The 22,845-nt window shown below is 38.1% G+C and overlaps 1 protein-coding gene across 1 annotated transcript; it reads left to right on the forward strand.

Annotated features, from left to right (window-relative positions):
* The first annotated feature begins 11,356 nt into the window (after nt 1-11,356).
* Nucleotides 11,357-22,763, forward strand: ZC3H15 (zinc finger CCCH-type containing 15). Its single transcript, XM_079310707.1, has 10 exons — nt 11,357-11,554; nt 13,429-13,530; nt 16,098-16,209; nt 17,700-17,852; nt 18,944-19,035; nt 20,094-20,276; nt 20,961-21,107; nt 21,306-21,410; nt 21,618-21,744; nt 21,966-22,763. The coding sequence occupies exons 1-10, from the start codon at nt 11,477-11,479 to the stop codon at nt 22,157-22,159; spliced, it is 1,293 nt and encodes a 430-aa protein (XP_079166833.1). The 5' UTR covers nt 11,357-11,476; the 3' UTR covers nt 22,160-22,763.
* The last annotated feature ends 82 nt before the right edge of the window (nt 22,764-22,845 follow it).

Consider the following 22,845-nt stretch of genomic DNA (forward strand, 5'->3'; position numbering starts at 1 on the left):
TTACACCAAGGTGTAGAATTGATTTTACATAAAAACAATCAAAATTCAAGGAATCACACCAAAGATCTGAGGAATTCTAAAATAAAAAAAAATTAAACAAATGTTTCCAATTCACTACACAGACATTCATTTCTAATACAGTAAAAATACAGGACTGCCAGAATATTTTAAGATACCATAGACTGCAGTATAGTACTTAAGCCAGCCTGATCTCTAATACAGGTAGAAACACCTTTTTTTTCAGGACAAAAGCTTAGAGCTTGCATACACAACAAAATCCTTCTCTGCACGATTTACTGGCAGAAATCATCCACAAAGTTGACCAAAAAATTTTTTGAACCATTTTATTTCATATATGCAGTACAAAACATTCCTGCTGCTCTACAGAAAAGCAAATCCTTTAATAGAGCCACCTATACCATACAAGGTTGCAATAAAATGGGAGAGACATTTTTTACAATTCAGAATTTATCCAGAGGGCAGAACATACAGGGAAGGGGAGAAAAGAATCACTACTTAATTGCAAGGAATTGCTAGCACAAGAGAAGAGTAAGGCAGAAAAAAAAAAAAAAAAAAAAAAAAAAAAAAAAAAAAAAAAAAAAAGCCAGTAACTTTAGCTGAACAATAGTAACTAGAGACAATTGCCTGAACAATTCCATAAGGCTGGAATTCAGATTTGTGACAGCTCAGAGCTAAAGGAGGCACAACTTTTGACTAGTTTCTTGCCATTATCAGAACTACTGCAAAAACAGAGCCAGAGACACAGCTTCTTGTAATGAAGACACTGAGCAATACACTGCTAATGGATCAGAGGCTCCTGGCTGCACTTATCAAATGGCACATCATGTCAGAAGTCTGATAACCTGTCCAACACAGAGTCTGGCTGCCAGGCTCACAAGAGATGATGTGAGCTTTGGGCTAGAAAATAAAAATCCATTACCATGACCTTTACACTACAGGTTGTTAGAGTTTGTGCCTATCTGGAATGCAAATATCTTGCACATAAGTAATTTGCACTCTCACTGTAAGATTCAAAATTATCTGGAAAAGCATTTACTGCATCTCTACCATAAAGGTTATGTTTCCCACAGCTGAAAGTTAGTTACAAATAGAGGCTCCAATTCAGCTTAAAATTTCCAGCCTTTCCAAAATGCAGTTCATTTTTATTCTGGATTTCCATCTTACATCAATATACATGTTGTAAAAGCAAGTATGAAATGCATTCCCTTGAATTTTATCCACAAAAATTAGGAAAAACAATAACACGAAAATAAACCAAACCCAGACTCCAACCTGGTCAATGTTCCAGATGTTCTCACCAGCAGAGAACATTTCCACCCTTTCTGGACTGCTTCTTCTCTTCCCTTGATCTCCTATTGTTTTCAAAATGTTTTCACACTGAATTGACCATTTAAGTGAGATGACAACAGTATTAGCACCAAATGTCCCTCTAAAACTAAATTCTACCTCTTCTATGAGTTGAGCATCACTCAGGACTTGTTTGTCAAAAAATCACACTAAGAGACAGTGTTTCCCCATCTGTTCAGAATATATTTATAAACATACACCTGATATACAAGTGCCAGAGTTAACACACACTTGCACAAAGTGCACAAAAAGCAAATAAAACAGTCTTTGAACTTAGATCTTTTACATCTTATTGCTAAACCAACCAGACATAGATAATATTGGACAGGTTTTTAAATTATGTCAATGCTAATTAATGATAATTAAATTATAACTAAATGATAATTAAAATTATCTATGCAATGCTGAGAAGAGTGCAAAGCACCCAATATCCATGAAGGTCTATACTGTGTAACTGGAGACACTGCTCATTTTCCTCAATAGGACTGCTACATTATTAGAATAATTTTTGAGGTCTAGAAAACCATTTCCTCAGACTTGCCATGTATAAGAATCTTACATTTCTAAGTGAAGAGCCTTTAGTTGAATTCTGATTTTGTCCATTTACAGCTAAAATAATCATCTTCATTTATTTGAAGATATCTTTCAGACACCATTTATACCCAAATTCAATCCAAATATCTTGCACATAAGTTACTTATAATTTCTTTTAAAATATTGACATTCACTTGGAAAATCATTTACTACATCTTTACTACAAATGTTATGGTTCTCCCAGCTGAAAGTTAGATACAAATACAGACTCTAATTTAGCTCAAAATTTCCAGTCTTTCAAAAGTTCCATTTGTAAACTGGATTTCCATCTTTTATCTAGACATAGGATGCAAAAGCAAGCATAAACTGCATTCAGTTCTCTTTAATTTTATCAAGCAAAATTTAAAAACCTAAACCCAGACTCCAACCTCATTTTTCTTGGAGATATGCTCTCCAGAAGGGCATAATTACTCCATTTCTTGATAATTTCCTCTCTCTCCCCTAGATAACTCTTCCTATTGTTTTCAAAATCTTTGTAAAGCAATTTGACCATTTAATTGACATGTCACCAGCACTGGTACCAAATATCTCCCCTGATACAAACATGCTCTACTTTTCCTGTGAGTTTAGCATCACTCAAGACTTGTTTGCCAAAGAGTGACACCAAATATTCACATTGAATTTTAAAGCTTTGGTCAGAAAGGACCTTGTAACCTAAGAAAGCCCCTGCTCTTTCCCAGCACTCTTGTTTGCAGAAAAAACACATTGCATTGAGCAAATTTACACTGGTCTGTATTTGTACAGTTCCATAAATGGCCCAGTTTTCTGCCTAAGAATGTCATCTCTCCCATTTACCAAATCATTCCTTTTCCTCATCCCCAATTCAAGCCATTACATTGTTATTATTTCCAGTTACACAATGAACAAACTTAGAGATGCTCTGCTGGACTGGGCAGATGATGCTGATTCCCCCCACACACCACTTATCTTGTTTCCCTATAAAAATCTAGGAACTCTTAGACAATAGTTTTTTAACCTCAACTATTATAATTTACCTCCATGTCCACAGCATTATTAAAATGTTTTCTTAGCAACATCAAATACTGCTACTATTTCTGTAGTTCATCACCTCATAATGGACAGTGCTACAGAGAGCTTCTAAATAAATGCTACTGAAACTGCATCATAACCAATTTAAAAGCATTTGATTTTGTAGTTGAAATGACACTTAAACCAGATTACTTAAAGAAACCTCCAGAGCCATAAGAAAAACAGTCTATAAGATGTGAACCTTAGATAAAAGAATCCATTTCATTCTTAAGATTGATTAATGGTTTAAACTCCTATTTAAAATATCTCCCAAATAAGAAATACTTTTAGGTTTAGAGAATATTTTCCTCAAACACAATTTTTCACCTGCAATAAATTCTATAGAGAGATTATAATTCTTATATACCATCTTATCTTAATTCTCTGGAGAGTCTATAATAAGTTTCTTCCATTGGGACAGCACTGGTACCAGAAATCCCAACCCAGGGAAACAGACAGAGAGAACACCCAGAATACCCCATATTTGGTTGGGAAGGGCTACAACAATGACACAAAGAGGACACCTCACTTCCCAGAGAACCAGCCTTGGAATGGCAGAACCTTCCAGAAATGCATCTCTGACAAGATCCAGGCTACAACAGGGTTGTCCCAGACAGGGAGTTGATGCTATCTTAAACATTACCAGAAACTCTCAATTTTATCTGCTGTACCTCATTCCTGCTAAGAAAATACCTTTTTTATGCTAAAAGTCATTTAAAATATTCACCCACATGTATAGGTTTATCACAGACCTTTCCAACAGAAAAATTCACTGAAGAAAACCAGAGCTCACTGCATGGATAGAAAATTGATCAAACACATTAACAATACTTACTTGAGCACATTTAAACCCAGTACATTTACAGAATTTGCATTTCTCCTGGGCCTTAAGGAACACAACCAGATCATTGCCAACAATCACAGACACACATACAAAATAACTCTAGACCAAACACCATGTTTTAGAGGATTTCATTACAGCTGAAAGAATACTTACCTCCTCCTACAAGAACCCTAATAAAATCATTTCAGGAAAAAAAACCATCATTAGTACCAGCACATGTCACAAGTATCGGCAAGTTTCAAGTTTCATTTTCAAGTACATTAAACCATGCAAGAAACTTATTTCTAGAACACTCTTTTCAATAGATACACTGCTGTGGAACTAAAATAACATTGGTCAAACAATGGAGAAAAGGGGATATTCTAACACAGACGGATTACTGGAACTGCCCAAGCACAGCTCACTAATGGCCCAGTTATTCTGCCTAAGTACTTCATATTTACCATTTACCAAACCATTCATTTTTCTCACCCAGAGTACAAGTCACTAAAATGTTACCATTATTTCCAGTTCAACAAAGAGCATACCCAAAGGTGCTCTGCTGGCCTGGGCACAGCATCCTGCTTTCCCACACACATCACTTCTGTGAGCTCTCCATTTAAACTCTATGAACATTTACAGAAGTGTTTTTTAACTTGGAATTATTAGCATTTATCCCCATGTCAACAGCATTATTAAAATAGTTTCTTTGCAATATCAGATACTGCAACTATCTCTATAATTCATGAGCTGAACAAGGGCAGTGCCACAGAGAGCTCCTAAACCAAACACCACTGACACTGCTGCATCAGCATTTGAAAAGCATTTGATTTTTTTCTTGTACTGACACTTAAATCACATTACTCAAAAGAACCTCTGGAATCATATAACAAACAGTCTATAAGACATGAACCTTAGATAAAAACATCCATTTAATTCATAAGATTGATTGTTTAAACTCCTATTTAAGATACCTCCTTATTTAGTTATTCTTTTATGTTTAGGGAATCTTATCCTCAAACACAATTTTGAATGTGTAACATTTTGCTATCAAAAAGGTTTCATGAGATTCACATAGAAATATAAAATCAAAAGAGTGCACTTCACTTACCAGGACTTGAATCAAAGCTTTCCAGAATGCAGCATCATCTTCATTCCTCTCTTTCCATGGGCACGAAGGATGCAAAACATGGCTGGGACTGAAAAGATTGTTTCAAGAGGAACCTACCTGCTCTTGCATCCTAAAAATGTCAGTGCTAAGGAAAAAAAAGCCATTCAAGGGAATACTTGCAAACCAGGGAAAACATCTCAAGACTGATCTCATTCAGCACAGGCTTTGGGTAACAAGACTTAACCAAGACATCATCTTCCCCAAAATGATTTGTTCAATAAGGAGTAGTATTGATCTGACCAAGCTATACCTGCCTAAAATAAATCCCAACAAACTGGGGAATAACTGCTTCCCACACTCATCCAGGCTCAGACTTCACTGCACATGTGACACAGCATCACAGGAATTCTCAATAAAGAAATTCACTGGAGAAAAACTGAGCTCATTTCATGGATAGAAAATTGATCAAACACATTAACAACACTTACTTAAGCATATTTTAACCCAGTACATTTATAGACTTTGCATTTCTCCTGGGGCTTAAGGAACACAACCAGATCATTGCCAACAATCACAGACATAACACAAAATAACTGTACAGGCCTTACCCATTTGTTGCTTGACACTCTTAAAATGAGCCTATTCTATGGCTCAGAAATTAAATGGAAAATGACAAATGCTATTAATTGTTGCAGTACATCCCAACCCAGAATAGCCTCATGACACAAGTCAAGCTTGTCTAGACTCAACATCATCTTTTAGAGGATTTCATTACAGCTGTAAGAATACTTACCTCCACCTACAAGAACCCTAATAAAATCATTTCAGGAAAAAAATGTCATTGGTACCAGAACATGTCTCAAGTGCCAAGTACACTAAACCATGCAAGAAACTTATTTCTAGAACACTCTTTTCAACAGATACACTGCTATTAAACTAAAATAAAATTGGTCAAACAATGGAGAGAAGGGGGTTTTCTAACACAGATGGATTACTGGAATTGTACAATATTTCTGCACCATCTTGAAAGAAGCAAGTTTTTCTTTTAAGGTTTGGCTCCCAGTGAAGTGTTTGACATTCTGGTTTGGGCTCAGGGTACGAGTAACTCACCCACCAGCACAGCCCTGTCTGCACAAGGGCTTTCCTGGCACAGCTCACCCTGCCAGCACCATTTGGTGCCTGCAGAGCCTCCTCAGGCTCCCCCTGCACTCGGCCACGAGGCTGCTCTGCCCTGTGCCAGTGCCAGAGCTCAGCACTGCACACTCACCCCAAACACTGCCAGGAACCCCCTGGGAGCACAGCAACCCCTGGCACCCCAAACACTGCACTGTGAGCTCACAAACAGCCTACACCCCAAACATTCCACCACAGCTGCCTCCTGGCTACCAAATGCAGAACCCAGGAACGTTACTGCCATTATCAGCAGTACCAGAGACACAGGCTGTCATTTGACCAAAGATTAAGATTCAACCAAAATTCCATAAATTTGAAGCTGCTGCCAACTTGTTCTCAAGCTGTTCATTGCTCTGGACACTCCTCTACCAGCCCTCTTTTTCTTTTTCAGCATTAATTGAAAGAGAATGGCTTCTCATTCCTTAGAAGCATTTGCAGAGCTAATTTCAATAGAACAACTCATGATTATTGCTGTCTCAATCCTACAACACTGTAAAATGACATCTCCAATTGAATAAATTTGCCATCACCATTGATCTGCCCACTGCACTTCAGAGCAACCAAATTAAGAACAGCATTAGATCTACTTGCTTCATTTTCCATTAGTGAGAAGAAAAGTGTCAGTTAAGAAGCTAACTGCTCAAAAATTCACACTCTGTGTCAATAGAAGAAGCATATTGCAGCTTACTTAGAAGGGTGGTTATTGGTTACCTTAATTCATACTCACAAATAAGCTCTGAATGCTCTGAAAATAAAACACATCTTAAATGAGACCCTGATGGCTTATTCCCATGTTTAAATGCATGTGAAAAACTTTTGTTTGAATTAAGAAAGAGAAGTACTAAGAGAAAGGGAAATACACACAATTTCTTTACCCATTTGGTTCAGAATAGGTACATAAACACAAATATGATACACAAGTATCAGGTTTAATAGACACAAGGCAGTTGCCTGGATCAACCTGCACAAAAAAAAAAAATAAATGCTGCTTTCATGTTAGATCTTTCATCTTCTGTCTAAACCACATTATTGGACGGGATTTAAAAGTACATCACAGCAAAAGTTATTATTTCCTTTTTTTAATCAGTTGCAAACCCTTGAGATTCATTCCAATTCTATGCAATACTTAAAAGATTACAGAGCACCCAATATCCATGGAGGCCTGTATTCCACATCTGGAGACACAGATCATTTCCTGCATTTCCTGCAGCATTACTGGAATAATCCTGAGGTCTAGCAAACCATTTTCCCAAACTTTCCACGTATAAGAATCTGACCTTTCTTAACTGATACTCTTCAGCTGAGTTCTGTTTTTCTTCATTTATAGCTAAAATAATAATTTTCATGTCTATGAAGATAACATCTATTTCAGATACCATTTATTCCCAACTTGAATCCAAATAACTTGCTTATAAATAACTGAAAGACTGATTAATAATGTAAATGGCTAAATAAAGTACTTCCTTACTTATTATTCTTTTATGTTCAGGGAATTTAGGGAAATTAGGGAATTTTAACCTCAAATACACTTCTGAATTAGTAATAACCAGTCCTGTCCCAGATACAAGTAAATGCTGTTGCAAGAATATGACACTTGAAAAAACCCCTCAGGGAGTAAAGTGCAGGTTTACATTTTTTTGGCTCTTGTCATCAAACCCCTTCCCAAATCCTGCAGTTTTTGAAATTACTTACTTACACTCTATGTTATTTGCATAACCAGAAGCTCCCTACTTTCTTTTTTGTCCCTTGCTCCTGATGTGGAAAGACCTTTTGCTAAGCTTAATTTAATTTTAAAGTTGCTATACACACAAATGGCAACCATATATTTTTTCAGAACCTTGACTTTCACCTTATGAACCCTTGTCATCACTCTGTAAATGACAGCAGAATTTGGGTGTACACATTACAGTTTTCTGGGACAGGTACTTGGACCTTGGGGCAATTGTGACACCTTCTGGTTGTTCCTGTAATGACCTTGAACATTTTAAGCATAAACAGGTCGAAAAAACAGAGAGTTAGGGGTTTTAAGTTCTGATTTGGTCACAGGGTATGAGTAACTCACCCATGACCACAGCCCTGCTTGCAGAAGTTCCTTGGGACAGGCAATCCCCCCAAAAACAGTTTCTGCCTCAAGAGCCTCCTCATGGCCCCCTCTGCCACAAAGATGCTCAGCAGAGTGCCCTGAAAGAGCAGTCACCCCAAACCCACCCAGTAATCCACTGTTACCACAGCAAGAGACTATGACCCCAAATATCCCCAGGAGACAGAGACAGCATCAGAGTTAACCCAGTACTCCCACAGCAATGTAAATGTGTTGGTGCCCCCTGGACTCACCATGATGGACTTGAATAAATCCAGCCCAGCCTCTCCTCAGGAGGTTGTGCTTACAAACAACAACAACAAACAAAAAACAAAACAAACCACAGAAATTTACATTAAAAATATCACAATTCTCACTTTCCACATTTCCAGCAGAGATTTAAAACCTCCTCTAGTCCCCAAGAACACTACAAATACCCTGCCTTACCCACAGGATATGGACTTATCCACACTATTCTTCAGGTAGCTCTCACCATCAGCCAGAATGTCTCCAATCAAGTTAGGTTTTCTCCTATAAAGCCCTCCACTGGAGACTGGGGCACTTTGAGGAAAAGTGCAATGGCTTAAACAGGTCACTCTCCTTTTCAAGGCTAAGTTAGAGACAGCCTCTTGAAATAAGTGATTTCATGCTGTCCTTGTTAGGCTTTTTCTCAGAGATTTGAAATTTTATTTAGTTTCATAGAATCATTTATGTTGGAAAAGACCCTTAACACCATTAAGTCTATCATCCAGCTATGTCCTGAAGTTCTGTATCTACACACTTTTCATATCTTTCCAGGCAAGGTGACTCTTCTGGGCATCCTATTCCAGTAGGGAAATAAATTCTTCCTAATATCTAATCTAAACCTCCTTTGGCACATTTCGAGTCTGCATTCTCTTGTCTTATTGTTTTGGGTTTTTTTGGGAGGGGAGAAGAGAGGAACCCCCCCAACTGCAATCTCTTCTCATGTAGCTGCAGTGTTATAAGGTACCCTGAGTCCATTTTTTATTTTTTTTCCCAGGCTAAACATTCCTTATTTCAAGAATTTTTGCCAGAGGGATAGAGCCTGAAAGTACTGTTTCATCACAAAGGTGAAAACATGTAGCTGGGGAGATGAAGAAGATTAAATGAGTCTCCTTGCCTGTATTATTCAAATGCAAAATATGCAGGTGAGTAGGGAGTTACAACTCCACAGCTGGTTTGTGACAGAGAAGGAAGGATCTGGAGACTGCTTCTTGTCCCAATTTGGATGCAAGCAGGAGTTCTTTGGCTGTGTTTTTTTTTTTTTTGTAGTTACATACTTGTAACATACATACATACATACATGTAGTTCTTACTTGGCAGAAATGCACGGCTTGGTTTTTGTTTGGGGGGGGAAGAACAGGAAAATTTATTAAACTGGGCTTATTTTAATCTTGGAAGATCATGCACACCATAGTGAGACATGATGTTGATAAAGCCCAATGAACTATTTACTCAATTACTCATAAAGCAATCAATATTTGTAAGAACCAGAGCAATGATCTTAATTTTTGAGGTACAGTAAAGGAGGTGAAAAAAAGTCAAGCAACTCAAGTTATGTGAAGCCTGATACTTTTGTGGTTACTTAGGATTTTTTAAATGAAATATTGTAGACTGTATTGTGCTGGCTCATAATTCTAGCCTCAGCTCATTCCAAATCTAATGCTGGATGCAAATTAGAACCAAGTTGCATAAATGTCTAGAAACTAGAAATACAATACTGTTCTTCAGGCTCAGGTGGATTAATCTTTTAATTATGTTTTATTTACGATAATCTCCAAGCTCTCTATTTTTTTCAGATCACACTGAAAGGAGGCAACAACATGGGAATAATTTTCCCTCCAAATTGGAAGATACAATGAATCATGCCACAAATGAAATACATTCCACAGGAGAAGAAAACATCATAGCCTGGCTCATCTTACAGTGGAATCAGTGACGTTAGCAGGAGTGTGACTGACATAGAGCAGCAAGTTGTCCCAACAGCTCAAACAAAATGGGCTCATTTTTAGAGTAAATTTCTCCTGTGTCAGGCTCCCACCACTGTGTGCTACTGTGTCTTTACTAATGGATCATGAAATTATTATTTATTACAAATCTGAGCCAATGGAAACAAGCATGCCTGTTAATCAGGTAACCTCCTAGACCTTGCATTGTCTCATGCATCTTTGTGACTCTGAACCTAAAAACAAAATCTGAAATTGTCTGCCAGCACTACGCAGACCACAGAATCCAAGCTGAAGAACTAAAGCATTCCATCCTTTCTGAGTGTACAAGCAGTGATGTGTGCCAAAGGGCTGGGACTGTGAACTCCAGAATGGTCTGAGCTGGGAGGGACATACACGATGGCAGAATCACAGAAGTGTCACATTACCCAGTGCAACATCCCTGCCAAGACAGGGTCACCTGCAGCAGGTGACACAGGGACACATCCAGGTGGGTTTGGAATGTGTCCAGAGAGAGAGACTCCTCCCCGGCAGCTGTTCCAGTAAAACCTCTAGTGTTTTACTTAAATGGCATAAATATGGTTCATCGTGTGCCAGCTCTCAGCCTGACACAGGACATCAAGAATCCACCCTGTCCCTGTGAGCACTGTCCCAACACCCCCTGAACTCCGTCAGGCTTGGGGCTGTCACCCCCTCCCTGCAGAGTGGCTGAGTTGGGATTTATTTATCACATTTATGCCACACGCTGGTTTCCTCCCCGACACTCAATTATCTGTTTGGTGTGTCCTTTAGGATGCCATAGATCCTACATGTGTGGAAAATGTGAGTTCAAAAGCTCAAAAATTGAGTTTCAAGTTCTGCAACAAACGTGACCCGCAGGCTCATCCTGCCAGAACCTGAGGGCTCCGTTCGGATCGCGCCGCTTGTGAGGAAAAGGAAAAGGAAAAGGAAAAGGAAAAGGAAAAGGAAAAGGAAAAGGAAAAGGAAAAGGAAAAGGAAAAGGAAAAGGAAAAGGAAAAGGAATCACCGCCTTTACTACGCAGAGAAGGCATAAAAGCACCCCGCTCCCTCACGCTCTCCCCGCCTTCCCGCCACAGAACCCTATCGTGACGTCACGCGGCCCGGCCTACCCTGCCCCGTGACGTCACTCACCCCGCCCCAGTGACGTCACACGGCGCGCTGCCTGCCGGGAGGCGATTGGCCGGCGCGCGGCGCGTTCCCGGCGTGCCCCGCGGGACCCGTTGCGCCTCCCCCGCGGCGGCGGCGCGGCCCGAGCCCGTCCCGGCCTCTCCCGGCCCTGCCCGGCCCGGCCCGAGCCCGCGGCAGCCGCCATGCCCCCCAAGAAGCAGCAGCAGCCGGCGGGGGGCAGCAAGAAGGCCGACCAGAAGAAGAAGGAGAAGATCATCGAGGTGAGGAGGAGGCCCAGGCCACCGCTCCCCCGCCGCGGCCTCCGGCTGGGCCCTGCCGCTCCCTGCGGCTCCCCGGCTGGAGCGGCCGGGGGAGGGACGGCAGAGCCCAAACCTCAGTGTTCCCGGGGAAGCACCGGCTTCTCTGCGCTGCTTGCGGGCAGCTTTGGGCGGGACAGGCCAGGCCCGAGCTGTGTGGGGCCTGGCCGGGATGTGACACACTGCTCTGCTTTCCTCGCCCTTGCCGTGTTCATCCCGCTCGCCTGGTGCCCGTGTGTTCCCTGAGCTCCCCTCGCTGCTGTCAGGGTTTGTGCTTGTGGGGTCTCCAGAGATCCCTTGGCACCTTCGTGATTCCTTGGTTCTTCACTCACATCTGCGGTGGGTTTTGCTGCAATTTGACCCGTGTGACCAGATTGGAGAAAAACACCTGCTAGAGGGGTGTGTGTCTGTGTCTATGCTGTGTGGATTTATGCTGAGAGTACAAGCAGAGTAGTTTCAGAAATTTAAATATTTGTCTGAATTGTTGGCGTGAGATATGCTGCTCAGGTGAAATACTCGTATAATGAGTGTGTTCCTTTAAGTCTGAGGTTGCACATTGTTGTTTCTGTGGTTTTTGGAAAGGTCAGGTTAGGGTAGTTTATCTTGTGTTTTCCTGGCTTTGGAGTTCTTGAGGTTCTTGCTGAATGCAGCTGCCCTGGAAAAATTTGGCTTTTTATTACAAAGAAATGTATCTGTAAGGGGAAAAGCTGGCATTGATTATTAACAATATAATTTTATATAAATCAAATACACGGAGATTATATTTTCCATGCTGTATTTACAGTGGAAATCAAGTGTGTAAATGATAAATTTTCTTTCCCAATTAATTATTTTGACTTCTCCAGTTAGCACCAAGTAACAGAGAAGGTCCTGTTCTTAGGGAACACTTTGTAAGTGTAAACAGCATGAGTCTGGAAACTTGGAGCTGTTTATCTTGTAATTATTCTATAATGTACTTTTAATTGTTAGAGCTTCCAAAACCATGTTTGAACTGAGTTATTTTCACTGTATGAACATCTGTTACTTTTTCCTTCAAGGAAGAAAATGTCAGTATCAAATTATAGGCATGGATTAGTTTTTAAGGCAGGTATTTCAGTTACAAAAAATAATTTCTGCCTCAGATACTCATGTAAAAGCTGGTTTTTTTGTAAGAAATTTTTCATAGATTTGGTATAGAAACTTCTTAACAATAAAGCTGAAGATAGAGAGGAATAATTGCTTTAGTCAGTGAACAGAAACTTCAAGCAGTGGATTTTAGGAAGCAGAGACAGCTCTCCAGATCTGATATAGGATAAAGACTTAACTTCAAATTAGTACAGTTAGAGAAGGAAAAGCTTCCAACTCTTGAAAATAAAAATGTGGTCATAGTCATCTATGTGACATACATCACTTTTCTGTCTGAATAGTTGAAGATAGAAGTAATGAGTGATTTCAGGTGGATAGCAGAGAAAACAGCAGTGATTATGGCTAATCAGTTATCCTGTTTTCCTCAGATATTCCTTGGGTAGCCTCCAAAACTATCTTGTCTTGTTCATGAGAGGCCTGAGAATGCTGTGTCCATGCTCACACTGATACCAGGGCACAAGGAGGTCTGGTGATAAAACAAGGGCTCACACAAGGGCCACATTCAGGAGGTTCTGGTGAAAAACCACTTCTGAAGATGATGTGAGGAGTTTAAATTTTGTCTACACAGTTTCTTGCATTGTTTGTGTTGCTTGAGGAAATAATCTGTATTTTACTGTAAGCCTGTGAGGAGCAGCAAGGGTTGGGTTTCTGGTGGTATGGGTTGTTTTGGTTTTTTTTTTTATTAATATGTCTATGTTTATCTCTTGATTTAGGACAAAACATTTGGCCTGAAGAATAAAAAAGGTGCAAAGCAGCAGAAGTTTATCAAGGCTGTGACTCACCAGGTTAAGTTTGGTCAGCAGAATCCACGTCAGGTAAGCATTTATTGTGGAATGTTTTCCCACTGTGGAGTCAAATCATCTTTCACTCTGTGTACAGATGGTCAGGAACTGGCACAGATCTAGCTAACAGTTGACATGCAAAGCTTGTCTAGCTGTAAATTATGTACCTGTGTAAAGGTAGTACAGAGTATGGGGGTTTGTTGGCTTTTAATTTGTTGTTTGGTTGGCTTTTGTTGTGAAAAAAGAACTTTATCCCATTCAAACTCAACTAGCCAGGGTGAGCATTTGTCTCTATAATATTCTGATACTATATAATTAAGTTTAAGGTATACCTAAAATTAAATTGTACATGCAAGCTGTCAGCTAAGTACAGTTGCACTTTGTTTTTCTTTTTTCTCTTTTATTCCTACTTTATTTGAGAAACAGAAGCAATTAAAATTAACAATGGTTGTTACTAAAACGGGAGTTAAAATAAAAGTATAAACCTATATGCTCTCATTCTTCTACTTAGAGATGTTTTTCACAGGCTTGTGTCCACTTAAAACTGTAATAAATAACAGTTTTAAGTGGACACAAGCCTGTGAAAAACATTTGGTCAAAAAACCTGAAATTTTGAGCTGTTGTCTGCAACTTGGCTCTTCTGTATGTTTTAATAAAATTAGATACAATGTTTACATTATACTCAATCAGAAAGCATGGAGTTAATGGAAATGATCCAGGTCTCTACAGAGCTAGGAAAGATAGCTGTTAAATATTTACACAGCTTTCTGTTCTATGAATAAGCCTGTAAAATAATTACATTTGCATTATCTCATTATCTCAATTCATGATTTTGCAACATATTCCTTGTGTAACAAGGATCAACCAGCGTGGCTAGCCCACCTTGAAAACTAAAGCTGATATTTGGGTCATTAAATCTAATATTTTTTTTTGTTGTGAAAAAGACTTCTTGATGTCACTTCAAAAATACTGGTGTTATTCAAACAGTTTTGAAACTTGTATGTGAAATCCCTGGATCTGTGGCATATATACAAATACCAATATGTAAAAAAACCCAGCCTAAAATAATGTTATTTCTCAAACGCTGGTAGCTATTGGCTGTTGGATATCAGGACCAAATTTTTGCACCTGTTTATATCTCTTACTTTATAGAAGAGCTTTTGGTTGGGATTGTCCCTGGGAAAGAAGTTTTTAAAGCAGTTTTCCTCATGTTGTGAGATTAAAATGGAAATGCTGTCAGAATTTTAGCTTTGGTGGTGGGTGTTTTGGTTTGGTTTTTTTCTCCTTTCTTGATTTGTTGTTGTTTCTGTTTTTGTTTTTTTTTTTTCTTTGACTTTGGGGGTTTTGTTTGTTTGTTGTTGGTTTGTTGTGTTTTGTTTTTTTTTAAGCTTCATCTTCAAACTTTTAGAGCTGTGAAGAGAAACAAAAGCATTCTTGAAGTACAACTTTCTGTAGGTTGATGTACGTGGGTCTGTGTGTTGTTTAAAATAGCATTTGGGAACTTTTAGTAGGAAAACTAAATTAGCCAAGCTGCTAATTCCTTTCTAAAACAATTTGGTATGTTTTTGCCAAATTCACCATAAGAACAAAGCTCCTTTTTTTAATATTACACTGTATTTTAGAAAACAGTACCCTACATTCTTGTTTGTGGTGTTAGTCTCAGTGGACAAAAGGACAAGACACAAACAAACAGAGAATCTTTAAGCATAGAGAAGATCTGTTAAAATCAGTGAGTCCAGCCATTAACCCAGCACTGCCTCTCACCACTAAACCATGTTCCCAAGTGCCACATGTACACATTTTTGAGACTTCAAGGGATGGTGAGTCCACCAATGCTTGACTCACCCTTTCAGTGATGAAATGCTTCCTAAAATCTGCTCTAAACATTATCTGGGGTAACTTGAGGCCATTGCCTCTTATCCTATCACTTGTTACCTTGCTAAAACCTCATTTTATATCTGATCTAAGAATGTTTTTCCTGTGTCTTCTTTCATGTATTTTCATCCCACTCTGGCACAAACACATGCCTGATCTGGCTTATCCAAAAAAAGGTGAGGCACAGTCAGGTTTTTTTTTGTTTTCCTTCCCTTAGATGAGCTTGTTTTCCTGGCTTTGGTCCTTAGTTAAGCAATGAAACATTCATATGTCAAGTTGATCCAAGTTGAAGTAATGTTCTAAAAGCACTTCCAACTTCCATGGACAGATTTTGTGGAGTATCTACCTGTATAGATGAGGAGAAAGAGTGAAGTAGCATGTAGGGGATTCAAGAGAGGCTTTTTTGTGTGTGCAGATCTGGAAGTAGTTGCACTGCAAAAGGAGGAGAAGTTTCAGTGCCTCTCATTGGCTTTACTGTGAAGGTGCAGTAGGGGTCACTGTGACACTAAAGGTACCTGCCAGCTCCTCTCTGGCAGATTTTCTGTCCCTCCTGTGGGACAGGTCAGTGCCAGTAAAGGGCACCAGCTGCACACTCAAAAGCATCAGTTCTGAGCCTTCCAGGCATCACAGGCTGTTTCAGTCTTGCCCTTGTAAACTAATTTTGAATGACTGGCTATTTTAACGTGCATTTCATATGAACTGGCATCCTGGTTTTATATTTGTAGGCTGCTCAATCAGAAAGTGAGAAGAAATTAAAGAAAGAAGATAAGAAAAAGGAATTACAAGAATTAAATGAGCTCTTCAAGCCTGTAGTTGCTGCACAGAAAATTAGCAAAGGTATGACTAACTGATTTGTCTTCATTTATGTGTTCTTATTCATATAAGTACTTAAGGTAAAATAACCCTTTGAAAACACCAGTTAATATTTTAATGAAATACATGTGACTATTTCCTCCTCCACCTAGTGTGCCAAGTATTTTTCCAGTCATGATTTGACATTGTTTTGGAAACTCCTCTGGGGTCAGTAGATCATTGGAATACCAAAAGCTGCGTTGATGTTTGTCAGCACAGCTGAAGATACTTGGCTGTGTTCTGATTCATCAGTTAGATGCTTCTGGATGATTTTTGTGTGTGTGTGATGGTATTTGTTTAAAACAGCCTGTCTCTCCAGGGAAGTGTGAACATCCAAAGAAAGAGTATAAGATCATAACTTTTGCTTTAACAGAAGACTTGTGCTCAAATCAGAACAGTAAATACCTTCCAGTTACTTGTATCTAACTCATAATTAGCAGTAGCATTTGGTTTGGGTCTCTCTTGACATTGGTTATTGAACAAACAAATTTTGTGATGTTACCAAAATTTTACTTTTCCATCTCTTGGAGCTTCTGTGCAGTGATTTTTGACAAAAGAAGTGTGGTTTTCATACATTTAAAGCAAACCTGTTATTTACTCATTGTGGCACTGAGCAGCAGCAAAGGTCACTTTTCTCTTTGTCACCTGCTGCTTTCTCTATCAGTTTTCTCTAAATCAATCAGTTTTTAACTTTATTTCAGAAAACTAATATTATCCAGATTTTTAGATTACATTTTAAACAGGTGTTGCTGTACATATTGAAATCACTTTCAGTCAAACCAAAAGTGAAGCAGCATGTGAAAAACTCAAAATCTTCCATGAGAATTTAATTTAATACTACAAGTAAAGTATTTTTTACTTAGTCTCATGTCTCACAAATGCACTTAGACCTGCTTCTTTCATTTCTTTTCCTAATGACATTTAATGATTCTTTAGTGGGATGATTTTTACTTAAACTGTAGTTAGGGTGATTGGATAGCTCATACTAGAACAACAGTTGCTTATTTTGGGGTGTCTGATCAGCCATTTTCTTTCTATTATTAAAGGAGGAAAGTGGCTTGAGTGAGTGTGGGTTAAATTATTGTAATTTATTGTAGTGTGTTGTTGGGAAAAGGCTGACATCCAGAAGATGCTTTATTGTGTATTAGAGGCATGAATAGCTTCATGTATAGGGAAGAAGCTGCACAGAATGATCTCTGTGATGTATTGTAATACATAAATGAATAATTGCTCAGGCAAACCATAATTCTTTAAATAGTTTAGTGGTTGTTCTGATTATTAATGTAAACACTGTACAATAAGAGCAGATTTGGCAACTTCAAGGCATGAATTATGTACTTACCTTGAACACTTTAAATAACTTCCAATTTTAAAACATATTTTCATTCTCTACATATCCTCAGTATTCTCAGAGTTTCTAACATGCAACCTTTGCTTAAAGGTAATATTAAAATATAAAATCCTTGTTTACTCAGGTGCTGACCCAAAATCTGTAGTTTGTGCTTTCTTCAAGCAAGGACAGTGCACTAAAGGAGACAAATGCAAGTTCTCTCATGATTTGTCATTGGAAAGGAAGTGTGAAAAACGAAGTGTCTACATTGATGCAAGAGATGAGGACCTTGAAAAAGGTATAGTAATGGTAGAAGGTTACTGCTAAGCTATTCTGATGCTGAAACTGGAAATTTTAAGATTAACAGTCTTCTGTATTGTATGTGTGGTTCTGATCCTGAAGAACAGATGCTAAGGCAACCCATCCCACTGTGTTCAAAGTTCTGAACAGCACTGAAGCTTCCTCCAAGTGTATTCTCAAATATTCTTTACACCTCACCTAGAAAAAGAAGTATGTCCTACTGATAAATGATGGTTTTTCAGTTGTGCAGTGTCATGCATTCTGTCATACAAGTCAGAATTTGAACAGTATTTGACCTTTCTTGCAGTTGCTGTGTCCCTCTTAAGCTCTGTAGAAAGGAAGTGCAAAAGGAGGAAGTGCAGTGAGCAGCCAGAGTTGCTTTCCAGAGCTGCTACTAGTGTTTGGCCAAAGGTGCACAGTTCTACATTTAGGGATATTTGCGAATTTTTTCTGTGACTTTGTCCTCCCAGATGACTTGTTGGCCAAATACTCTGGATTTTACTTTTATTTATCAGGGATTAGAGATTTTATAGAACTTGTTTTTTTCACATTTCCTCATGTCTCAGTCTTTATTTGAATTTTAGCCTCTGTCATCCTAAATGTATCTGCTGGGATCCCACAGATTCACTGCTAATATTGTCATTGGTGATTTGCTTCTTTTGGTGGAACCTTCTTTTAACTTTAACACAGATAATTTGGTATTATCTCTTTCAAGCCTCAATTTGGATAAGCTGTATTTCTGGATGTTATCCTCCAACCTTCTCTTTTAGTCAGTTCTCTTGTTTTTCTTATTTTCTCTTGTCAATACTCAGTACTGTACAGATGGAATGACACATTGAGTGTTTATCTGAAGCACACTTTATGCATTTAAAAATTAAAATTTCCAGGGCTTTTGAGGTAATTGTCTTTTGAGTGGCATAGGAGAGTTTGAAAACAGTATTTTAAGAACCTGAATTTATTTTCTCTTGTATAAGCTACTTAAAATGTTAAGAATTGCATATTAAAACTGTTACTGGGAAGAAAAGCAGCTTGCTGGCAATGTTCAGTATCTGGAATTTTTTTGTGAAACCATCTGTTATCTTTTTCTAGATACAATGGACAACTGGGATGAGAAGAAGCTGGAAGAAGTGGTGAACAAGAAGCACGGTGAGGCGGAAAAGAAAAAACCCAAAACCCAAATAGTATGTCTTCCTTTCTTTTTTTCTTTTTTTTTCTTTTTTTTTTTTTTTTTTTAATTGAGCTGTACTAGAAGAAATTAAGTGCAGTGCAGTCTGGCATTAGATGTGTTTATCATTATGTAAGAATTTTAAATGGAATATTATAATAACAATATTCTGAGTAGACAGCTGGACTGATTAGTATTTCTAGTAATATCTTTAAAAATTAAAAAAACTAAACCACAACCTGATAGTTCTTTTCAGTCCATAAAACATTTTCTCATGGACATTACAAATGGATAGTAGGTGAAGTGCTTTATAGAAATGCTCAAGGTTTCAGCAGTGTATCTAATGCATTCTAATTGCTTAGAAAATCCAAGTATTGTGATTAATGATGTCTGCTATTGCAGTGGCTGTGCTATATATTGACTTATCTATGTACTGCATGACATACAAGCATTGTAAACTTTTAAATTTTCTCCTAATTTATGAATTGAGAGGAATTTATAATTCCTGGGCTCTAAGTTCAACATATTTTTTAGTTCTGCACTGAATGGCATAATGGGTTAATCCCTTTTTCATTCTTTGGGACTATTTCACCTCATTTTCAATACCAAGTGATTAAATAGTCTCTTGATACTGCCTAAATTTGCAAAAGTTAAGCATTGCTGTGGCTAAATATAAACTATGAATTGCTTGTTAAAAGTCCTAGAACGGCATCTTTACCTCAGGATCCAGAACTGAAAGGTTTAATAGCATCTGAGTCAGATGCAATTTATGTTGTTTAAAACTTCACTGATGTTGGTGAGCAGAAAGGGATGTGCTGCTGGTTTTACAGGAGTTTTATGTCATCTTGTCTTTTTCACTTGGGTTTATATTGAGGGAGAAAACGCTGTTGACTACATGACTTTTAGATACTCAGTTGCACAGCTTTGTCTACTGTTTTTATTTGCAATGCAATTCACATGTTCCTTCTGTTGTGAGCACAGCTGACTTGGACTTAGTGAACTTCTGGCATGGAGGGTATAAAATGCTGGGGATGGAAAGAGGACATGGTGCTAGCAACCATTGTTTTTATACAGGTCTGCAAATACTTCCTTGATGCTATTGAAAACAACAAATATGGATGGTTTTGGGTCTGTCCGGGTGGAGGAGACAACTGTATGTATCGCCATGCCCTCCCTCCAGGCTTTGTGTTAAAAAAAGACAAGAAGAAGGAAGAAAAGCAAGATGAAATTTCCTTAGAAGATCTAATAGAAAAAGAGGTAAAATTGTCAGATAGGTACCTTTTGGTGGTAGTTGTTTTCATTACTCTGAAGAGAGACATGTAAAGGATTTGTGAATTTATAAAAAAAAAGCTGTTAGATGTTTTTAGAGCTGTATGAGCTAGGGAAAAGGATGCATAGCATTGATTCATGTTTTGTTTAGGAGCTATTACCTAGTGAATAGAATTAACTATAGCTGCATATTTATTGCAGCTATTGCTTACCCTTTTTTAGGAGGCTTCTATTTCTTAACTTCTCTTTCTCATTAGCCATTACAACTGCTTCTACAGCTTTTCTCATCCCCAGCTCACTCTCTTCTTAACTCTCTAATGAGGCAGCAACACCAAGATCACAAGGCCTTCTGAGGGTGTTGCTGCTCTGCTTCTTTCTGTCACCATTGCTTGGCAGTGTCACTTTGAGCAGAGCTGAGCTCATCTTTCCTTTATTTCCTCTTCCATTTTTCCTGTCAATTTTCATTCCAACTCATTTCACTAACTGGAAAATCACATGTTGAGTAAAATGCTAAGAAGATAGTGCATGTTTAACAGTGTAAGAGTCAAGAGGGAGTTGGAAAGAAATGTTTTCAATTAGTTTCTGGAAAATTGAATAATAGTAATTAAATATCCAATTTGTGACAGCCTTTGGAAAGAGTTTCTAGTGTTAATCAGTCTCTTTCCTTGACAGCGTGCTGCCTTAGGACCAAATGTTACCAAAATTACTTTAGAGTGTTTTATTGCATGGAAGAGAAGAAAAAGACAAGAAAAAATTGATAAGGCTGAACAAGATATGGAGAGGAGGAAAGCAGATTTTAAAGCTGGCAAAGCATTGGTGGTAAGTTTATGTCCAATTCCTAATGTAAGAAGAGCAAGTAAATAAAGTTTTGTGAAGAGGTAGCTGGCCTGAAATTGTTTTGCTTATTATTGTGTCATTGTATTTTCCTTTTTTCCTATGTTTGGTTTGTTTGTGGTTTTTTGTAAGCAGTATAAATTCCATGAAGTGATAACTGAAAGTTTCTTTTACTGTGACTAGATTAGTGGACGTGAAGTGTTTGAGTTCCGGCCAGAGTTGGTTGATGCAGATGATGAAGAAGCAGATGACACCCATTATGTTCAAGGAGCAGGAGATGATGATGAGGTAAAGGAAACAGGATTAAATCAAAGAATATTTTAATTGCATTCAAGTTTGAAAGTCCTTAAAATGAAATTAATAAGCTTGGTTCCTAATACCACCACAGATTATCAGAAGGGTCCCATTGAAGGTCGCAATGTTGTAGGAATCTTGCAGAAGTGAGGATTTTTGTGGAAGAGTAATTCATGCAGAGCATCTTGGTTTATTTTCCAGACTGAAGACCCTGTGTGTATAAATGATGTAGATTTGAACCTGTATGTTCCCAAGGCAGTAGAGGAGACTGGTATTACAGTGGCTAGTCCAGAGAGGTTCAGCACATACACTTCAGTAGAAAAAGATGGTGAGTTATTCTTTTTTCCTGTTATTATAGTTGATTATCCAGACCTGCATATTAACCAGGTACATGCAATTTGGTCAATATAAATCTGCTTGAATTTCAAATAAAGTAGCTTCTTCATAGTTTCAAAATTTCCAAAAAGCATGTTTAGTGTGATTGTGAATTCAATTGGTAATTAAGAAACTTGTGACATTGTAATGCCTAAGAATTATGTTTATTTTCAGATAATAAATTAAGTGAAGCTTCTGGTGGTGATATAAACAACAGCGAGCAAAATGATTTAGATGAAGATAATGATGGAGATGGGGAATTGGAAAATGGAGCAATTGATGCAGTTCCAGTTGATGAAAATCTCTTTACTGGAGAGGACTTGGATGAACTAGAAGAAGAACTAAACACTCTTGATTTGGAAGAATGAACTAAAAAGGTCCAGTGAGGAATTAAACCTATGTGACAAAGAGAAAACTGGCTACATTTTTTCTCCTTTTTGAATAGAATTCTTAAACAAGATGTTTATGGTTATGCAGCTGAATATGATGGGCACATGATATACCAGGAATGTTTTCCTTCAATCTCATCTACTCCAGTCTTGACTATGCTCACAGTAAAATGTTCAGAGTAGTTCAGAATTACCCAACAGCTGAATTTGCAGACAGTGAGATTACAACTTTCAACTAAGAGTAGGAAGTGTAACTGCTTTGCCAGTAGGCAAGTGGGCAATTTGACATCAGGTACAGTACAAAAATCCAAATATACCTTCTTCACAAAACCTGCATTTTTATTAGTGATTGTGTTGATTTAGAAACTGCCTTGAAGTGGTTTTTAGGCAGGATACTCTAATGGAGCTGATGCAGATTATGCTTCTTTAAGTGGTGATTAGCTTTATTTGATCAGCTGGATACAGAAGATTGTGAACTGATACTTCATACAATACAGTACAGTGCCCTCTGTTTAAAATGTTTTGAATTTTCCCACCACCTTTTGCCAATAAATCTGTAAATAAAAATTATCAACTTTTGAAATATCTGTGTTGATTTTTCTCTGCTAAGTTAGGATATCATACCAAACTGTTAAGGACTGGGTTTTCTGGTAGAGTGGTAGATG

The sequence above is a fragment of the Erithacus rubecula genome (genome assembly GCF_903797595.1).
Source record: "Erithacus rubecula genome assembly, chromosome: 8".
NCBI classification, from domain to species: Eukaryota; Metazoa; Chordata; class Aves; order Passeriformes; family Muscicapidae; genus Erithacus; species Erithacus rubecula.